This window comes from Oryzias melastigma, linkage group LG23, assembly GCF_002922805.2.
Source record: "Oryzias melastigma strain HK-1 linkage group LG23, ASM292280v2, whole genome shotgun sequence".
In the NCBI taxonomy this organism is placed as follows: domain Eukaryota; kingdom Metazoa; phylum Chordata; class Actinopteri; order Beloniformes; family Adrianichthyidae; genus Oryzias; species Oryzias melastigma.
The window spans coordinates 22,756,672-22,773,995 of NC_050534.1; the positions used below are offsets into that span (position 1 = coordinate 22,756,672).

At 52.0% G+C, this 17,324-nt stretch overlaps 2 protein-coding genes across 3 annotated transcripts in view; one reads left to right on the forward strand and one right to left on the reverse strand.

The window, feature by feature from the left end:
* Positions 1–5,677: 5,677 nt before the first annotated feature.
* phf21b (PHD finger protein 21B) lies at positions 5,678–16,197 on the forward strand. Of its 2 annotated transcripts, none has more exons than XM_024284917.2 (13): positions 5,678–6,994; positions 9,994–10,257; positions 11,473–11,565; positions 11,723–11,998; positions 12,086–12,232; positions 12,599–12,650; positions 12,912–12,988; positions 13,106–13,154; positions 14,202–14,224; positions 14,308–14,466; positions 14,536–14,602; positions 14,676–14,779; positions 14,852–16,197. In XM_024284917.2, the coding sequence occupies exons 1-13, from the start codon at positions 6,941–6,943 to the stop codon at positions 15,074–15,076; spliced, it is 1,590 nt and encodes a 529-aa protein (XP_024140685.1). In that variant the 5' UTR covers positions 5,678–6,940; the 3' UTR covers positions 15,077–16,197. The 2 variants fall into 2 exon arrangements, with proteins under 2 accessions (XP_024140685.1, XP_024140695.1); XM_024284927.2 differs by having other exon boundaries at positions 5,679–6,994; positions 12,104–12,232.
* Positions 16,198–16,371: 174 nt separating this feature from the next.
* The window catches only part of LOC112154179 (rho GTPase-activating protein 8), a 3,128-nt gene continuing 2,175 nt past the window's right edge, over positions 16,372–17,324 (reverse strand). The window contains exons 8-12 of the mRNA XM_024284931.2: positions 17,229–17,316; positions 17,071–17,148; positions 16,872–17,000; positions 16,698–16,801; positions 16,372–16,611 (exon numbers count right to left, since the gene is read on the reverse strand). Of these exons, the coding sequence (XP_024140699.1) occupies positions 16,393–16,611; positions 16,698–16,801; positions 16,872–17,000; positions 17,071–17,148; positions 17,229–17,316 (618 nt within the window). The 3' untranslated portion in view covers positions 16,372–16,392. The remainder of the gene's footprint in view (positions 16,612–16,697; positions 16,802–16,871; positions 17,001–17,070; positions 17,149–17,228; positions 17,317–17,324) is intronic.

Here is a 17,324-nt window from a genome sequence, read left to right on the forward strand (position 1 = left end):
ATCCAGGTTAAAGACTCACCTGTTCTCAGTTTGATTAATATGTATTCAAAAGTTTATCTATGCTTGTTTTAAATTAAAATCTTTTTACGTTCTTTTAATTTTATTTTAATGATCACATTTTTACTTTGATTGTTTCTGTTAATGTTTTATGTAAAGCACTTTGAATTGTCTCTACATGAAATGTGCTACACATAAACTTGCCTTCCTTAAAGGCCACACGTTCAGTCAGACCTCTCTGACAGAAAGATCTTCAGCAAAGAGAAGTTTCTTCTCTGGAAGAAAGACGTTATTTTTAGCAGCTTTCCAGACAGCATGTCGGTAGGATGGTTGGGAGAACCAGACGATTATAGCTCTGGGACGTGTTGGTTGGGTTAACTTTCCCAAGACGGTGAGCAAGATCCACGGCGGCTGATGCCTGCTGAAGGTCCTCTGCAACACTGGTTTGACACAGTTCGATGACCTTGGCTTTTACATTTTCTGTGGGGTGTTCAGGAACTCCCAGAAGCTCCAGGTTCCATTGTTTTGCGTAGGACTCCAACTCCATCACTTGAGCCTGAAGAGCTGCCACATTTTTTTCTTCTTTTTTAGACGCTGGTCAACATCTTTGACTACTTCCTGTGTGTCTTTTATCTCACTGAAAGCAAACATGTTTCCCATTGGGGTCACAGAGAGTTCTCCTCACTTAACATTTTCTAGACTTTTCTCAGACAAACATGAATATTTTCACACTTTTCTCTCATTTTTAATTCTCTCTGTTCAGAAATAAGTCTAGCATTAGGATGAAAACTAGGATCTGATCACCATGAAGATTCATGGAACTCTGTCCAGCTGCACGTCTGCGTGAAAAACGGCACGAGGAGATCGATTGACGAACAGCAAAGTCGCGCCGAAAAAACCCAAACAGCGAGACGGCCAAAGCTGCTCCGAGATATGAGTGAGGGGAACGTGAGCAGATCGGAGAGGAGAGACGGAAACAGACGACGTTCTGCAGCATCATCATTACTACTTAGGGAACATGGGGAACATGTCCCAGTAACCAATCAGCTCAAAGCCCCGCCCCCTGTGAAACTTAGTGGGTTCTCTCCGGGCGCTCCGGCTTCCCCTTAATCCAAAAAGAGTTTCCATAAATGAAACATGTTTGACCTGGCTTTGAGAAAACAACATCCTTTTAGTCTGTAGAAAACCTCAGAGCAGCGAGGACCGTTCTGGGGGAAAAACATTCAGGGTTTGATGAAAAGTGTTGAGGCAGAACTGGGCGGCAATTCTATGTGTTTTTATTTTTATTATTATTGTGTTTGAAATTTGTAAATGTTTTAAAGTGAAGCATTCTGAGCTACACTTTTAGAAAAGTACTCTTTAAATAAAGATTTGGATTATTTAAGAATACTTCAAGTTTTTTAATGCAGCCACATGGGGGCACCACTCAGTGCTCACATGTGCCGGTCCCAAGTCCGGGAAAAATGCAGAGGGTTGTTGGACGGGCATCCGACATAAAAAAATGAACAGATCTGCTAACAGAGAACGCTGTTAGCATCAGTCAAAGACAGAGATGCTAACACTAAACACTGTTAGCATCAGTCACAGACAGAGATGCTAACACTAAACACTGTTAGCATCTGTCGCAGACAGAGATGCTAACACTAAACACTATTAGCATCAGTCAAAGACAGAGATGCTAACACTAAACACTGTTAGCATCAATCAAAGACAGAGATGCTAACACTAAACACTGTTAGCATCAGTCAAAGACAGAGATGCTAACACTAAACACTATTAGCATCAATCAAAGACAGAGATGCTAACACGAAACACTGTTAGCATCAGTCACAGACAGAGACGCTAACACTAAACACTGTTAGCATCAGTCACAGACAGAGATGCTAACACTAAACACTGTTAGCATCAGTCAAAGACAGAGATGCTAACACTAAGCACTGTTAGCATCAGTCAAAGACAGAGATGCTAACACTAAGCACTGTTAGCATCAGTCAAAGACAGAGATGCTAACACCTAACACTGTTAGCATCAGTCAAAGACAGAGATGCTAACACTAAACACTGCTAGTGTAGCAGGATGACATGCGCTGCACCTGCTACACAGGTGTTGGCAACCCTCTCGATTGCCAAAAGGGTGTGGTGGAGCCAATAAAAGGCAGAGTTGTAATGGTGCTGCTCTGATCTCCTGCCTGTCCTCCACAGGGTTGGACCGTGAGCCCCTGCTACTTTGTCTGTGTTGCCTTGCTTGGTTATCATGATTTTATAATTCCTTTTGTACCCTGTTGGTTGTGGCCTGAGAGTGGACCGGACCGGCCTCTGCGTGGACCCAAGTGCCTCTACCCTTTCCACTCCACCCTTGGCCAGCTGCCTCGGCGTGGACAGCAGGACGCCTGGGGGTGACTACCTTGGCTCGTCACTGAACTGGGAAGGGGTCGCCGCTTCAGTCCACTGCACCCTGGATGTGCGGACGGCCTCATCACACCACCTCAGACGGAACACTGCAGCGTCTAAGAGCGTGCAGTGCTGGAAGTTTCCACTGAGGCTGGGAGAGTTGGCCCCCACCCAGGACTCTGGGGACGATCGTCCATCTCAACCACTTTCTAGTCCTGTGTACTTGTGCTTTTTATGATTTTATATCTCTTTTTAATCTATTTTAGAGCCAGCCCCGAGCAAGAACCGGGTTTCAGGTGGTGGAGTGGACCGACGTGTGCTGTGCTCCCTGGGTTGGACTTCCCTGTCCCTTCAGTATTGTATGGCGTGGTGCACGTGTGTGGGGTGATGTGTTATTTTGGGTGTCCCTCCCCACCTGTTGACCCGGTCTGGTAGGTGCAGGAGGGCTGAGCATATTTTAAAGTCTCTCAGAACTGCGTTCGTGTCCAACACCCCGTACCTGAACCGCTCGTGTCGCAGACAGATCTTAAACAGAAAACACAAAGGATCCAACAGCTACTGAACTGGGACTGAATCCAAGACAGTCAAGAAAAAAAACGAATATTTCAGGAAATGGGGAGAACTCAATGAGAGCGCCCCCAGAGGAGGAATGATGTAATTTCAGCTCAGTCTGATGTTTCTGCTGTGATCGTCCATCAGGATTGTGAAAACCCATCCTACTCTGGGAGCACTGGTTTCCTCGGAGAGTTTATCTGATGCAGAGCTCCAGATGGAGTTCAGGTGAAGCTCTTAGCTCCTCCCATGTGGTCCTCCGTTGTTCACCTGGTGATGAGAGCATCTCTGAATGTCATGACTGCAGATTTGTGGTGGAGCGGTTACTCGTAGCTGCTGCTGTCGGTCCCTCCATCCCTCAGATCTGCTCGTTAGAGAAGATTGGCTTCAATTAATTAGCGGCCGTGTTGACAGTAATTATGTGGAGCTGATGATCATAGATGTTCTGTCTGTAGAAATGCAGCTCTGATGGAGAGGACCGCTTCAGTCAGTCAACATCCCTTCACAGCCCTTCACTGTCTCCATGGAAACAGCTCTTTAAACATAAGACATCCTTTCAAGTGTCAGCTGAGCTGAAGGTGGGGGGGTCGCTGTCAGACTGGTGTGTTTGAGGGCAGCTGGGAACTCGGAGTGTTAAACTTCTCTGGGTTTTTTGTTGTTTTTTATTTTGTAGACTTCCTGTCAGCGGTCTCTGCTGGCTCCGCCTCCTGTTTCAGTCATCAGGGTTCTGCTGAAGCAGAAGCTGACACCCCCACTCGCCCTCTGGGTCAGGCTTCTCACATACGTTAAAAGAAGGTGAGGCTCAGAGGAAAACACCTGAGCGATCTTTCAGTTTCGGGTCAGACACGCTCTGGACTCTGCTGGTGAAACCGGAGCTTCTTTCTCTGGATTCTAAAGTTCTGAACCTGAAGAGCTGCAGATCACAGGTTCTGATGACGGCGTGAACCTCCCACAGTCAGGATTTGACGCCGGCCCGGCCCGATCCGGCCTCTGGAGGTGAGTTCCTGCCGTCCTCACAGACTGATTCTGCTTCCTGGGAGTCCTCATGGAGGAGAGCTTAACGTGGAGCACAAACACCACGGAGCTGCTAAAAAGGCCCAGCAGAGACTGGACTTCCTGAGGTTACTCAGGAAAACCATCAACCAAAGACTGCTGGTGACCTTCTACCGTGCACTAACGCACTGCATAAGCACTTGGTTCAGCCGCTGTAGAGAGGAGCAGAGGAAAGCTCTCCAGCGGGTGGGTCATCAGCACCACCCAAACTCCTGCTGCCTCAACAGAGCGGAGCATCGGAGACAGCTAGAGCTGTCGTCTTCATCAGACGCTGCAGGTCAAGCAGAGTAAAGACAAAAAGACTCCAGTTCCTACCCGCAATAAACGCTGCAATAAACCCGGTAACTGTGGCGAGGAACCATTAAACCTGGAGATCTTCCTGTAAACTGGGACAAACTGGATGTTTCTCGTGTTTATTTTTATTATTGTAGGTTTTTTATTGTTTAAATTTCCAGGTTTTACTCACCACCACTTTTTTATGTATTATTTTAGTAGTACGTTTGTTTTTGTTTTTTTACCATGGGTTGATTTAAAGTATGAGTGTTGGACTGACCAGGAAGCACTGTCTTCATTGTACCTGAGTGTTAGGTTCAAACAACCTGAAACATTTCTCTGAAAGGAAGACAAGAGAGGGGTCAGTTCTTAAATCAGATTTTACTTGCACAAGGAGAACAGACAGAGAATGTTCAAACCAGTCTCCACCCGCTCTGAAGATCTAGGTCCAGGGTTTCCATATTTATAACCTTTCAGGGGCGGTCTTATTTTATTTACATTTGCTGCTCTCAAGGTGTGGAAGGAAAAACAGCCTCAAACTGGTTCTATCATTAATGTCATAGTTCAAAGCAATAGGTCGGCGTCAGCATCTTCAAGTATCTGTAATGTGTCAGCCTCCAGACAGCCTTCAGCCTGGATGACTGCAACCTTCCAGACACCAGCTGAGCAAGACCTCAAATGAGCAGAAAGAGAAAAGAGGTTAAAATCATACAAAGCAAATAGGAGAGAAATGTATGAACAACTCTATCACTGAGACAATGACAAATATCTGTGATTCCATCATCAGACCTTCAGCCGTTCACCAAGACCAAAATCCTGGACTCTGTAGCGGCTCTACACTGACAGAACCTCCCAAATGTCAGGAGAATAAAGGAAGATGGAGAAGAACCTCGTCCTGCTCAGGCAGAGCAGGAACCGGGCCTGGAGAACCCGGTCCAGCTGATGATGCTCAACGATCCTCTCAGTGAGAAGCGACAGGAAACTGAACTAAAACGTACTGTTGTCTTCTACCTGCCGAAGGTGAAGGTGGTAGAAGCTCCGCCCTTCTTCTCACCTTCATACTTCCCGCGGAGACTGACAGGATGTCGGTGGCGAGGTTTTCAGAGTGTTTACTACCACAGAGGATAAAATAAATACGTGAGAATAAAATCCTGAAACGATGAGAAAAAAGAGAAAATTCTTAAATCTTAACTTAAACTGATCCTTTATGTGATTAAAGTAATAGATATATGAATTAAAACGTTATTTACTAAGAAAATCAGCAATGTGAGAAATAACTGTAATAACTAATAGATTAGATTTATCTGCACTTTTCCAGACGCTCAAGGCGCTAAGATTATTCATCCACACCTCATTCGTACTTGGTGACGGTACTACTGTAGCCACAGCTGCCCCGGGGCGGCTGGCAGAGGCGTGGCTGCCAGTACGCGCCTGTAGTCGCTCTGACCATCAACGGGACATGCTGATGGTCACCACGCTGGAGGTAAGTTTGGCTGGCGGGAGCTGGAATCGAACCGCCTATCCTTCGATCATTGGCCGACCCGCTCCACCGCCTGAGGTACCTGTGTTGACTGATTATTTTTATTTTTGTTATTGTAATGTTGAATTTTATTTTCTCAGGAAAGAAAAGAAAATATACCTTTCTTCTTATGAAACGGTGGAATGGACTTTTAAAAAATTGTTTTGTGAATAAAATTTAGTAACATTGTGTTGATAAATATAATTTTGTATTAAAGGATTAAATCAAATATGTTTTTAATACCATTTCAGCTTGACATTTGGATTTAGTGTGAATATATTAAGGCTTACCTCCAACTTTCTTCATGAAAAGTTTTTCTAGTTAATGCCATAAAGTCCGGTGTCCATAGTAACTTTTTGGATTATTTTGTTATCAGGCATGCAATTAAAATCACACCTAACATGTTTTTTCATTATTTGAATGGAGATGCAACATCTCGTTCAAATAATGACAAAAACAATCCAAAAAGTTTATTTTACAAGTTATTTTGTAACTAAATGTTGACTTTTTCTTCATTTTTTTTTTAATTTAAATGTATTCTTTTCTTTGCTGGTGGCCCTAATATGTGTCGTTTAAAGAGAATATTTAATAAAAAATTATATCTGATGCAAACAGTCCCGATTCTACTTTTTTATTCTACTTTTATTTATTCTCGTTTCCAGCCTTCGCGGGTTCTCGGGAGTCTAACCTTTGACCCCTCCTCTCTGCTGCGCACTGCGCATGCCTGCCCGGGTGGGGGTGCGGGGGTCGCTCGCGCTGCTCCATCCGGGAACTTCAGAATTACCATTGACAGCCGAAGCGCAACTTTTCCGCAGGCAAAGTGAAATCAAGCCGCGGACTCGGACAAAATATAGTCCCAAGTTTTCAACTTAAAATTGGCTAAATAAAAGCGAAGCCGCCCCGTGCCGCACGCTCCCGAGCCCGGTCGATCACCGTAAAGCCGCCGGTGGAGACCGGAACCGTCCGAGCCCGCTGTGAAGCACTTTTGGAGACGGGCGGAAAGTGTGTGATGAGTCCGAGGCTGTAAAGAAGCGAGAACTTGCTCTGCAGCCGGAGTTCTTCTTTCATTGTTATTGTGGCTTTAAAATCCCGATTCCGTCCAAAGTTCGGCTGCGCCGCGTCCAAAGTCCGACCAAAGTGCTTCAGCGGGCGGAACATGGAGGTACCGGGCCTGCAAGAGGCGCTGAAAGTGGAGATCCAATGTCATCAGGTACGGAAACATCGTGTTGTTCTGCTGGAGAAGTGAGCGCGGAGCCGAGCGGAGCCGCGCGGGCTCGGAGCGGCCGCTCCGGGGAGCCGGGGCGCGCGGCGACACCCCACCCGTCCCCGTTAAATGCACTTTGGCGGCTCCCGGTTCCGCGGCGGAGGCGCCTTTCTGCGGGAACCGGAGCGATGCTGCGGCGCGGCGGCGGGACGCGACCTGCATATTTATGAGCCGCTGAAACTGCTTTGTTCCTCCGAAAACTTGGGGGGTCGACCCCCTCCCGCCGCGGGGCTCCGAGGAGTTCCAGCCGGTCCCCGTGGCCTTTTCCCGGCAGCCCGCGAGCCTCTGGCCGCGCGGGTTCAGCAGAAACTTTATCAGCAGAATTGTGTTCGCCCCCCCGCGAGGGGACCCCCACCCCCCCGCGAGGGGACTTTGTTGTGGTGAAGTTTTATCCCATCAGCAGACCCCCGGTTCTGATTGTTCGGAGAGGGAGGGGGGGCTCCCGGTCTCAGCGGTGACCCCCACCCCCCACCCCTAGAGGAGGACGTGGTCCGGTCCGGTTCGGTCCGTCTCCACTCTAAAGTTGTGTAATGTTGGAACATTTTAGCGTCCATTTTGAGAGGGTCGACATGTTTCCGCTGGGGAGGGGGCCAGCCCGACCCACACTTTACCGGAACCATGCCCGCAAGGCCCGCCGGAGACCCGGTCCGGTTCGGAACCTCCGGCCTCATCTCGGCGTCTTCACCTCTTAGGAAGGTCCAGTTTTATGACTTTACTCTCAGTCTGCCGGCGGTATTCCTCGTCGCTCACGTGACCGCGCCGTGGCGGCTGATTGGTCGAGAGCGACTCTTTGAGTTCACGCCGCTCTCCGGGCCTCCGAGCCCGTCCTCCGTGAACTTTGGGCGGCTCTGCGCCGGGCAGCCCCCGGAGGAGACGGCCGCGGGTCCGGTGGTCGGCGGAGGCGGAGTGGCGGTTCAGCACCCCGGCCAGCTCCGCGCATGCGCAGTTCAGTTCTTTAGCACAGGGTTTACGGTAGTCTTCCTCCACCCTCCTCTTCCTCCCTCTCACCGAGGTTCTGTACTTTCATTTGGACCGCTCGGAACCGGGCCAGTCCGGACTTCCGCCCGAAGCCTCACTACTCCCCGCACAGTTCGGTAGTGGAAGCTTCCATTTTGAGAGGAGAGGGGGTCCCCCCCCCCCATGGAGAAACTCTGCGGAGTTTCATGCGGGAGGAAGGGGGAGGGGCTTCATTCATGCCGAACATTTCCATTTTGATTGCTTTGATGCTGTTTTTGGTTTGGACGGAGGGGGAGGGGCAGCACGGGGCTGGCCAGCACGCCTGCGCGTGCACGTCTGTCCCCTTCTGCTCTCAGAACTATAGCAGAACCAGAACCAGCAGGTTTCTGGTCTGAAGCTCTAAGGACGGCTGCCGGAGGGGGGGGGGGTCAGAAGAAAGTTTCCTCTAAAGGTCCGGATGATTTGATCCGTTTTAAACTTTAAGTTCTGGGCTTAGCGGCCCAAACAGAACTTGGGTCCGGCTGCAGCTCAGATGCTCCAGCTTTGGTTCTTCAGAGCAGGGTCGGTATGAAGCTTCTCCCCTTCAGATGGTTCTGATCAAAGCTGGTTCTGATCCGGAGAAGCCTGCAGACCCAGTGGACCCAGGTCATGGTTAGGAGCAGAACCGTCCTCTTGCTCGGCGCTGCATCTCTCTTCCGGGTCCGTTAGACGGAGCAGAACCACTCCTCAAACAGGTTCTGCTCCATTTCTGGAACCAGCTGGTTGTTCTGGAGGACGGTGAAACAGAACCCGCTTCTTCTGGACCAGAACGGCAGCATAGAACTGTTCTGAGGCAGCATCCGTTACCATGGAGACCACAGCTTCCTCCATTCTTGAAGCTCATCAAAGCTGTAAAGGGAGCGGGGGTGGGGGGAAGGCTTTGATCGTTGCAGTGAGGTCACCTTTGGAGCAGTCTGGACCGGAACCGGAACCTTTTGTCAGGTTGTCAAGTTTGTGGTCCTGCTGCAGAGAAGGTTCTGACAGAACCTGAGAGGAGGAACCAGGTTCTTCTCATGCTAGGTCCAGAGTTGTGGAACCGGTTCTGCTCGGTTCTGGGCTCTGACTTATTCTGAGCTCAGTGATTTAACCTGGTTCTAGACCACCTTAACGTGGTCAAAAGGTGAATCTGGTTAAAGAGTTAACCTACCCATAGAACATGTGAACCCGGTTACCTTTAAACTGGTTCCAACTTTCCTACTGGACTTGATGCAGAACTGTTTTGGACTCTGAGTCCACCTCAGTCTGGAACGGTTCAGCTTCAGGACCGACGCTGCTCCAGGATCGGGAAGGAAGTAACTCTGGGACCCGGAATGACGCCGCTGCCAGGACCAGTGCTGCTCTGGGAAGGATAATGAAGCTTCCGGGATCAGCACTGATGCGGTTCTGGGATCAGGTCCAGTCCAACCGTCAGCTGTGTCGGTCTTGAACTGCTTTCCTGTGTTGATGACATCTGCAGGTGCAGCTCAGGAGTAGAGCGGTCGACTTCTGATGGTTCGATTCCCACTCTGGTGCTGTCAGACCGGCTGTAGGCGGAGCTCTGAGGGCGGAGCTCTGAGGCTCGCCATCGTTCACCTAAGCAAAGGCATTGACTGTAATATATGATTCAGTGCCCCCCCCCCTCCCCCCAAACAAACGGTCCAAACCGTTGATGTTTCTACAAAACCAAAAAGCCTCAGTTTCCCAGAGTTCAGTGCTGCATCAGAAGGAGGGACCTCCACCTATATAGTTTGGGTTCCACAGGTCTTGGTTCCATGGTTCAGTGGTTCTGGGTTCCGTGATTCTGGTTTTTCGTGGTTCTGTACCGACCCACCTCAGTGGACTAGGGGGTCTTCAGGGGGAGATCCCGGAGGATTCTGGGAAAGCATCTTACTCTGTTTCTTCTTCTGTGGTGTTTCAGAAATGCAGCATCAGCTGTCTGAGCTAACCCCGCCTCTCTCTGCCCCCAACAGAAGCTGGCGGTCCATGGTTGCCCCGTGGGGGCCACAAAGCCCCTTTCCCTCATCAAGCCCTCTGGCCAGAGCATAGCCATCTCAGTGGTTCCGGCCAAGACTCCCGTCTCCATGGTGACGGCACACCGGAACGGCCAGAGGCCAGCGGGCGGCGAGCTGCTGCAGGTGAGCCCGGTTGACCTGCAGGCCAGCAGCAGAGCGCCCCCCACTGGAGTACGCCCACATGGCACCAACAAGAGAACCAGCGAACTGACCCCCCCACAGGTAACTCACTCTCAGACACCTGCAGGGGCGGAGCTAGAACCCAGGTCAACGAAAGAATAAAACCCAGAGGTCCAACTGTGGGGGGGGGGCTCTCTGACATGAAAGGCCTCGCACTGCAGTTGCCATGGAAACCATGCCCCCCCTCCCTGATTTAAAGAACTGTTTCCAGACTGAAGGTTTTAGTGATTTTCACATCAATTTCCGCTCATTGTTCTCCACACAGCAACTGTTTCCTTCTGAACGGCGTCCGTGGCGTTGATCTCTGATGACATCACCTGACTTACTGCTTTCTAGACATATATGATCAATAACATTTACAGCCCAGTAGGTCACAGGTGTCTAACTCCAGGCCTCGAGGGCCGGTGTCCAACACGTTTTCCCACTAACCTGCCACAGAAGCTTCTTACTGGCTGAGCACACCTGATCCAGGTAATCAGCAGCAGATGAGGCAGAATTTCTTAAAAACCAAAAGGATGCCGGCCCTCGAGGCCTGGAGTTTAACACTCCTGTCCTAGAAGAAATACTGAACTCCCCATCAGCCTCCATTCCTCTCTAGGTATTCTGGGTAATGTAGTCATATCACAAATTCCACCAGTCCAACTGTTCCCTCTGGAGAGAAGCTCCTCCGTGAAGTCTGCTTCTGTGTGTGAATGTGTCATGTGTGAATGTGTCATGTGTGAGTGTGTCATGTGTGAGTGTGTCATGTGTGAGTGTGTCATGTGTGAATCTTGAGGAGTCACTCAGTCCAGTCCTCTTATACAGTCAATGGTTTAATAAGGAACCCCGTCAGTTCTGTGGATCTCTGTAGGGACAAACTGCAGAACTAGAACCTTCTCCTCTGTGAGAGGAAAAGGTTCTAGAAACTTCTCAGGGAAAAGCAGAACTTCAGACTTTGAGCTGCAACAGTGACAGAATCTGTAAAGATCATGAAGGATCATACAAAGTGTTGGGACAAACTCTGTTCCTCTGATAAGTGTGATGTTTCTGACATGATGTTTCTGACATGATGTTTCTGACATGATGTTTCTGACGTTTCTAGCATGTTTCTAACATGATCTTGGAGCTTTTCCTCATGATGGAGAACATTTCTGACAGTTTCTGAGTGATTCTGTGTTTCCATGGAGTGGATCAGTGGTTCTGACCGTGTTCTGTTATATCAACAGTTCTGACCGGGTTCTGTTGGATCAGTGCTTCTGACCGGGTTCTGTGTTTCAGGTGTTGGGAGCGCTCACAGCCGTGCCCCTCAAACTGCCCCACGGCGGCTCTCTGCAGCAGCTGGCGGGACACACGGCGTCCATCCTGCCTCAGGTAACCGGTTCTGGAGCTCCTGCTCCCCGTCCGGCCCGTTCAGAGCCCAATCGGGGATCCAGTTCTGGGTCAGAGCTGCAGCTTCTCCCCAGCAGGAGGCAGTGGACCCGTCTGGTTCTGCTGTCAGCTTTATTGTGAAGTTGTGGTTCTGCTGCAGGTCCGGCCGAAGACCCGGATCCCTGACAGCCTGCCCCCCCTTCCCTGCCAGGAGCTGCAGCCGCTCAGCCTGCAGAGGGCCGGCGCTGTGCTTTGCCCCCGGAACCAGGCCCCCACCCTGCCCACCGCCAACAGCACCTTCAGCCCCAACGTCTCCCTGGGGGGGCCGGACTCCAGCCCCGCCGCTCAGCACGCCTCTGCGGGTCCCGGCGTGGCCTACGCCATCATCGCTGCGTCCCCCGCCACCGGGGCGTCCCCCGTCAGTGAGGCGGTGAAGGTACCGCAGACTGATTCCTTTGTAGGGTGGGGGTGTTAATGACCATGACGAGGGGGGGCGGGGCATCAAACTTTACACCACGGTCAGTCCTCCACCTTCTTTCAGGTGATCATAATCCAGCCTCAGGCTCCTCCCACCACCGGGATCTCCCCCAGGACCCAGTCTGACCTGCTGCCACAGGACGCCCCGCCCACCCAGAAGGCCCCGCCCCTGAAGAAAGAGCAGGACTCCGAGGTGAGATCTGAAGGAGTTTCTGCAGAACGGCTGCAGAAAACTCTTCTTCCTCCTCATCCTCCTCATCTTCATCATCCTCATCATTTTCATCCTCATCTTCATCCTCCTCTTCCTCCTCTTCCTCCTCTTCATCATCCTCATCTTCATCATCTTAATCCTCATCATCTTCATCATCTTTATCCTCCTCTTCCTCCTCATCCTCTTCCTCATCATCCTCCTCTTCATCCTTCTCTTCATCCTACTCTTCCTCCTCATCTTTATCCTCCTCTTCATCATCCTCTTCCTCCTCTTCCTCCTCATCCTCATCATCTTCATCCTCCTCTTCCTCCTCTTCCTCCTCTTCATCCTCCTCTTCTTCTTCTCCAGAAAGTGGCCTTCATGGTCGCCCTCGGCCTCGTTACCACTGAGCAGCTGGAAGGTGAGCATCTCCTCCACACTTCAGTTACCATGGTTACGGAACACCTTTGAGAAACATCCCATAATTATAATCACCTGTTAGAAGGTTGGTGTGGTTTGGAAAGTAATCAACCAGCAGCCAAAAGTCTCTAGCGGTTATGAACTTCATAAAGTCTAAAGTTGGTCAGGACTCCAGCTGCATGATGGGAAATGTAGTCCTCGGCTGCTTGAAAGGGGGAGGAGCTTCAGGAGCTTTTGAAACATCTCCTTCATGTCTGAGCAGAAATCCAGACCAGGAGGCAGGAGAGGAAGAGGAGGAGCACGGCTAACCCCGCCTACAGCTGCCTGTTCGAGCCCGAGGTCAGTCTTTGAGGGTTCAGGTCCTCACCTGGACAGGTGGAGCTGAGATCCATGCTGGGTTCTGCTCCAGCACCGGTCTGGACCTCAGGGGTAACCTCACCTTTTATCTGTGTGCAGCGGAAACGCCTGACGTCCCATTACCTGAGCAGCTTCCTGACGGCACGAGGTAACGCCACACCGGACACACCTGAGCTGCTGCAGCACGTCACACACCTGAGCTGCTGCAGCACGTCACACACCTGAGCTTCACACAAGTTCATCAGTGCACAGGTGTGCAGCTCTCATAGTGTAGCCGGTTCCTGTAGTAGCAGAACCATCCTCCACCCAAACTGCACACCTGAGCTCACCTGCAGCCTCCTTTCTTTGACCACGCCCCCTCGTCATGTCCCCAGAGCCGCTGCTTTCAGCCTGCAGCTCCTGCCTCCCACCAGCAGGGGGTGCAGTTCAGCCTGAACAAAAACCAGGAAGTTCCAACAGTCGCACTCAGGCGACACCAAGTTCGGCCCGCGGGCCGAAGCGGCCCTTGAAGTGAACCAGAATTTATTCAGACCCAAATTCTGCAGGTTCATCAGAACCTCAGCTGACAGAATCCAGGAAATCTCTTTAATAGGTTTTTGATCATTTATCAGAAATAAAGATTCAGACAAACCTGAATTCTGGTCCTCACAGACCTGAAACTTCCTCCTTATAAAGTTCTTCTGTCCAGACCCGTCTAAGGTTCTCCAGAACCCATCTGGAGAGTGTCATGTGATCGTGGCTGTTGGTTGAAGCGCCGCTCGCCTGAACGCAGCAGGAAGAACCATTCTTTAAATCAGAGTGATTTCCTGTTGTAACGGTTGAAGTTCTGCTGAGCTTCTCGGTCCAAACGGAAGAACAGAACCTCTGATTGGTTCTGGATGGTTAGAGAGAAGTGAGGTCTGGAAGTGTCTTCTCCGTTCCCTGACAGACTCCAGCTTCAAACGTCATTCTGACTCTGTTGTCCGTCTCTGATTATAAATAAAGTTTTCTTTAAACACTTCCATAACTCCAGTCCGGTAGCTCCTCCTCCTCACACACCTCCACCTATCAGAGCCTCCCTGAACAAACTCATACCGAGTCTGGCCTCAGGGTGGCGCTGCAGCTCTTTGGTTTCTCATCACCTGAGTGTTAACCTGCTGCATGGCCCCGCCCCCTCCTGCCACTAACCTCTGCTCTGCTTTGATCCACATGCTAGACTCTGAGGATTTCTGCTGGAAGGTAGGTCACCTGACCGCGGCGCTGCGCCGGACAGACGCCGTCTCTGTGGCGCCGCCGCTGATGGCGTCTGCGTGTCGTTTCAGGATGACGTGGAGCACGAGGAGACCTGCGCCGTCTGCAGGGAGGACGGCGAGCTGCAGCCCTGCCACAACTGCCCCCGCGTTTTCCACCCCACCTGCCTGCACCCGCCCCTCCTGACTCCGCCCAGAGGACCCTGGTACTGCCCCAAGTGTCAGAAGAAGGTAGTGTCTCTGGGGGGCGTGGCCTTATGGGGACGGGCGTGCGGCGCTCTGACTGCAGCTGTGTTTCAGGTGCTGAACAAGGAGAACGCGGCGTGGCCGCACAGCTTCGTCCAGTCCTATGTGACTCACAAGACAGGTGAAAAGCACGCCACATGTACACGCCCAGGTGTGCCCGCACTCACCTGACGTGCACGTGTCTGTTTGAGCAGTGAGGCAGGAGGAGAAGCGGAGGCTGCTGAGGAGGAACGGCGAGCTGAAGAGGGAGTGTGCTCACCTGCAGGAGGAGGACCAGAAAGTCCACAACACGCTCAAAGTAATCCGACCGCCGCCCGCTCCTCGCCGCTGGCCCGCCGAGGCGGTTCTGATGTTCTGGTTCTGTCTGCAGCTCTGCATGGACCAGCGGGACCGTCTGCTCGTCCTGAAGAGAGACGCGCAGACGTCTCTGGACCGCCTCCGCGCCCTCATCCGGCTGATCCAGGGCGAGCAGCTGGTCCAGGTCACCATGACCACCACTGTGCCCGCCCCCTCTCGGATCAAAACCACCAGCAGCGCAAACCCGGGCCCCTCCGTGCTGCCATGCCAGCCCAGCCAGGTGGACGTCAACGTGTAGCCTGGCTCCAGACGTCCTGATGGAGGCGGGGTCACCTCTTCTGAAGAGGCTCCGCCCTCCGCAGTGGTTGAAACACCATCAGTGCTTATCAGATTTCTTTCAGTTCTTTCCTATTTATTCTTGGCCTTAAAGTATTAATGATTGAACTCCAGCGCCGCCGAGGATCGTCCGACCCGGTTTCCGCGGCGGCCTCGCCAGAACAAGCGTTTCTGCCATGAGACTACAGGAAGTGTCTGCAGAGGGCGCCGATGAGCCTTCGAACAAGCCTCAGTGTTCTAGAGTAAAGTATTTAAAGAGTTAGCTTTCTAGAGAACTTAGTTTTTCATGTGGCGCCTGAAGGCCCCGCCCACATCCAACCAGCGCCGGGCCCTGAGACGGAACCAGGCGGTCCTGCTCAGCAGAACCAGCGCCGCTGGTCAGTGTGGAGCTCAGAGGACATTATGGGATGTTCTGCCTTCCTTTGTCACAGACTGCTGTTACTGATCAAAAGGGGGCGTGTCCACGAAGCCACGCCCACTTCAGCCAGAACGAAAGATGCCAAACTGTTAGTTTTGTTCATATCTTCAGGCGCGCGTGAGCTCCGCCTCCTTCGCCACGGTTGCTCCTGTGGGGGGTCCCTGCCCCCCGGTCCGTATGCATCGCCCGTCTTGCTGCTGGTCCAGAGAAGTTCTGTTGCTGCGTTTGATGCTCCGACAGAACCACTGGCCCGGGTGACCCGGGGGGGGGGGTCAGAACCATATCAGCTTTAGGGGGGTCAGAACCTGCATCCCCCCCATCATCATCAGAGACCATCGTTTTGGTGCCATGTGACCCAGCGTATCGCCTGACGCTCCGCCCCCTTTAACCCCGCCCCTCCGGGAGAAACTGTTCGATTTTACTACACGTTTTTATACTCCATCACAGAAGCAGACTTAACATCCGGACTCCCCGTGGCTGTCCAGCGGCGGCGCCGGCGTGGCGGCGGCGTAGATTGGTTTGTAGGAGGACGTGAGGGTAGTGTGTAGAGGAACGTGTTCGTCCTTCACGCCAACGTAGTTTTCTCTGACGCTGAAGGACAGGAAGACGACGACCTTTTGTACCGAGTTCTTACCAAACGTCAATAAACCACCTGAACAACCCGACGCAGCGTCTGATTTCAACCTGCAGTTGTAGCTGCAGCTAACGTAGCACTCAGATGCTGCTGGCTGGGATCAGATCAGACGTTGATCTTCAAGAGTCGCTCCCATTGGGCCGTGCTGGTGTCATGTGACCACGAGTCTGATGCTGGGAAAGACAGGTGTGAACTGAAACCAGAGTTTCTCTGCAGGTTCAGATGTTTATTCAGCTGCTGCACAGGAGTCCTGAGGGGGAACGGGCTGATCGGGAACCGACCCGAACACGGCCGGGAAGTGCTCGATCAGGATCTCCGTGAAGATGTTGATGGGTGTGAGCGCGCTCAGAGAGATGGAGCCGTGCCGGGGCCACACCAGGTTCACGCCGAACACGCACGCCAGGTTGGAGGCGCTCATCTTGTTGAAGAGGATCTCCTGAGAGACCTGGGGAGACAGCAGGGGGCACTGTGAGACAGCAGGGGTAGGTCCAGAACCCGAAACTGGACCCTCCAGAACCAGCCCGGACCTACCCGGTGCAGGAAGCCCAGCAGGAACTTCAGGACGATGCCGTTGGTCTCTGGCAGACCCTCCACCACCTGTTTGCACCGGCTCACTCTGAGGCTGCTCTCCACACCTGAAGAATTATTCAGAACCGCATCAGAACCAGGAGGGCCGGCCGGTGCTGCTCGGCCTGCAGGACTCACCCAGGATCTCCTGGACCTGGTTGTAGACCCTGAAGGTCAGCAGCGGTTCTGGAAGCTCTCTGAGGAAGGCCTTCAGGATGACGGCGGGAACATGGACGTTCTGGTACACGTCGAAGTTCACCGGCTTCCCTGACGGGTTTCAGAAGAACTGTGACTACACCGGACCCGTCAGAACCTTCAGGTGTGCGGCACCACTCACCCTGGTTGTAGAGCTTCTGCACGTCCTTGATGATCTGAACCTGGACGGAGCGTCTGAAGAGACCTTCAGTCCTCAGACCTGCGAGGAGGAAGACGCTGCTGTGGGCGGAGCTTCTCCAACAGCACTCAGACGGCCCATGATGCTTTGCTGCCACTCACCTTTCAGCTGCAGGTAGTGGATGGTCTGTGCCATGACGGGGGGGATGAGGGCGCCGCCGCTCCGCTCCCGGATGCTGTGAAGAAACGTCTGATCAG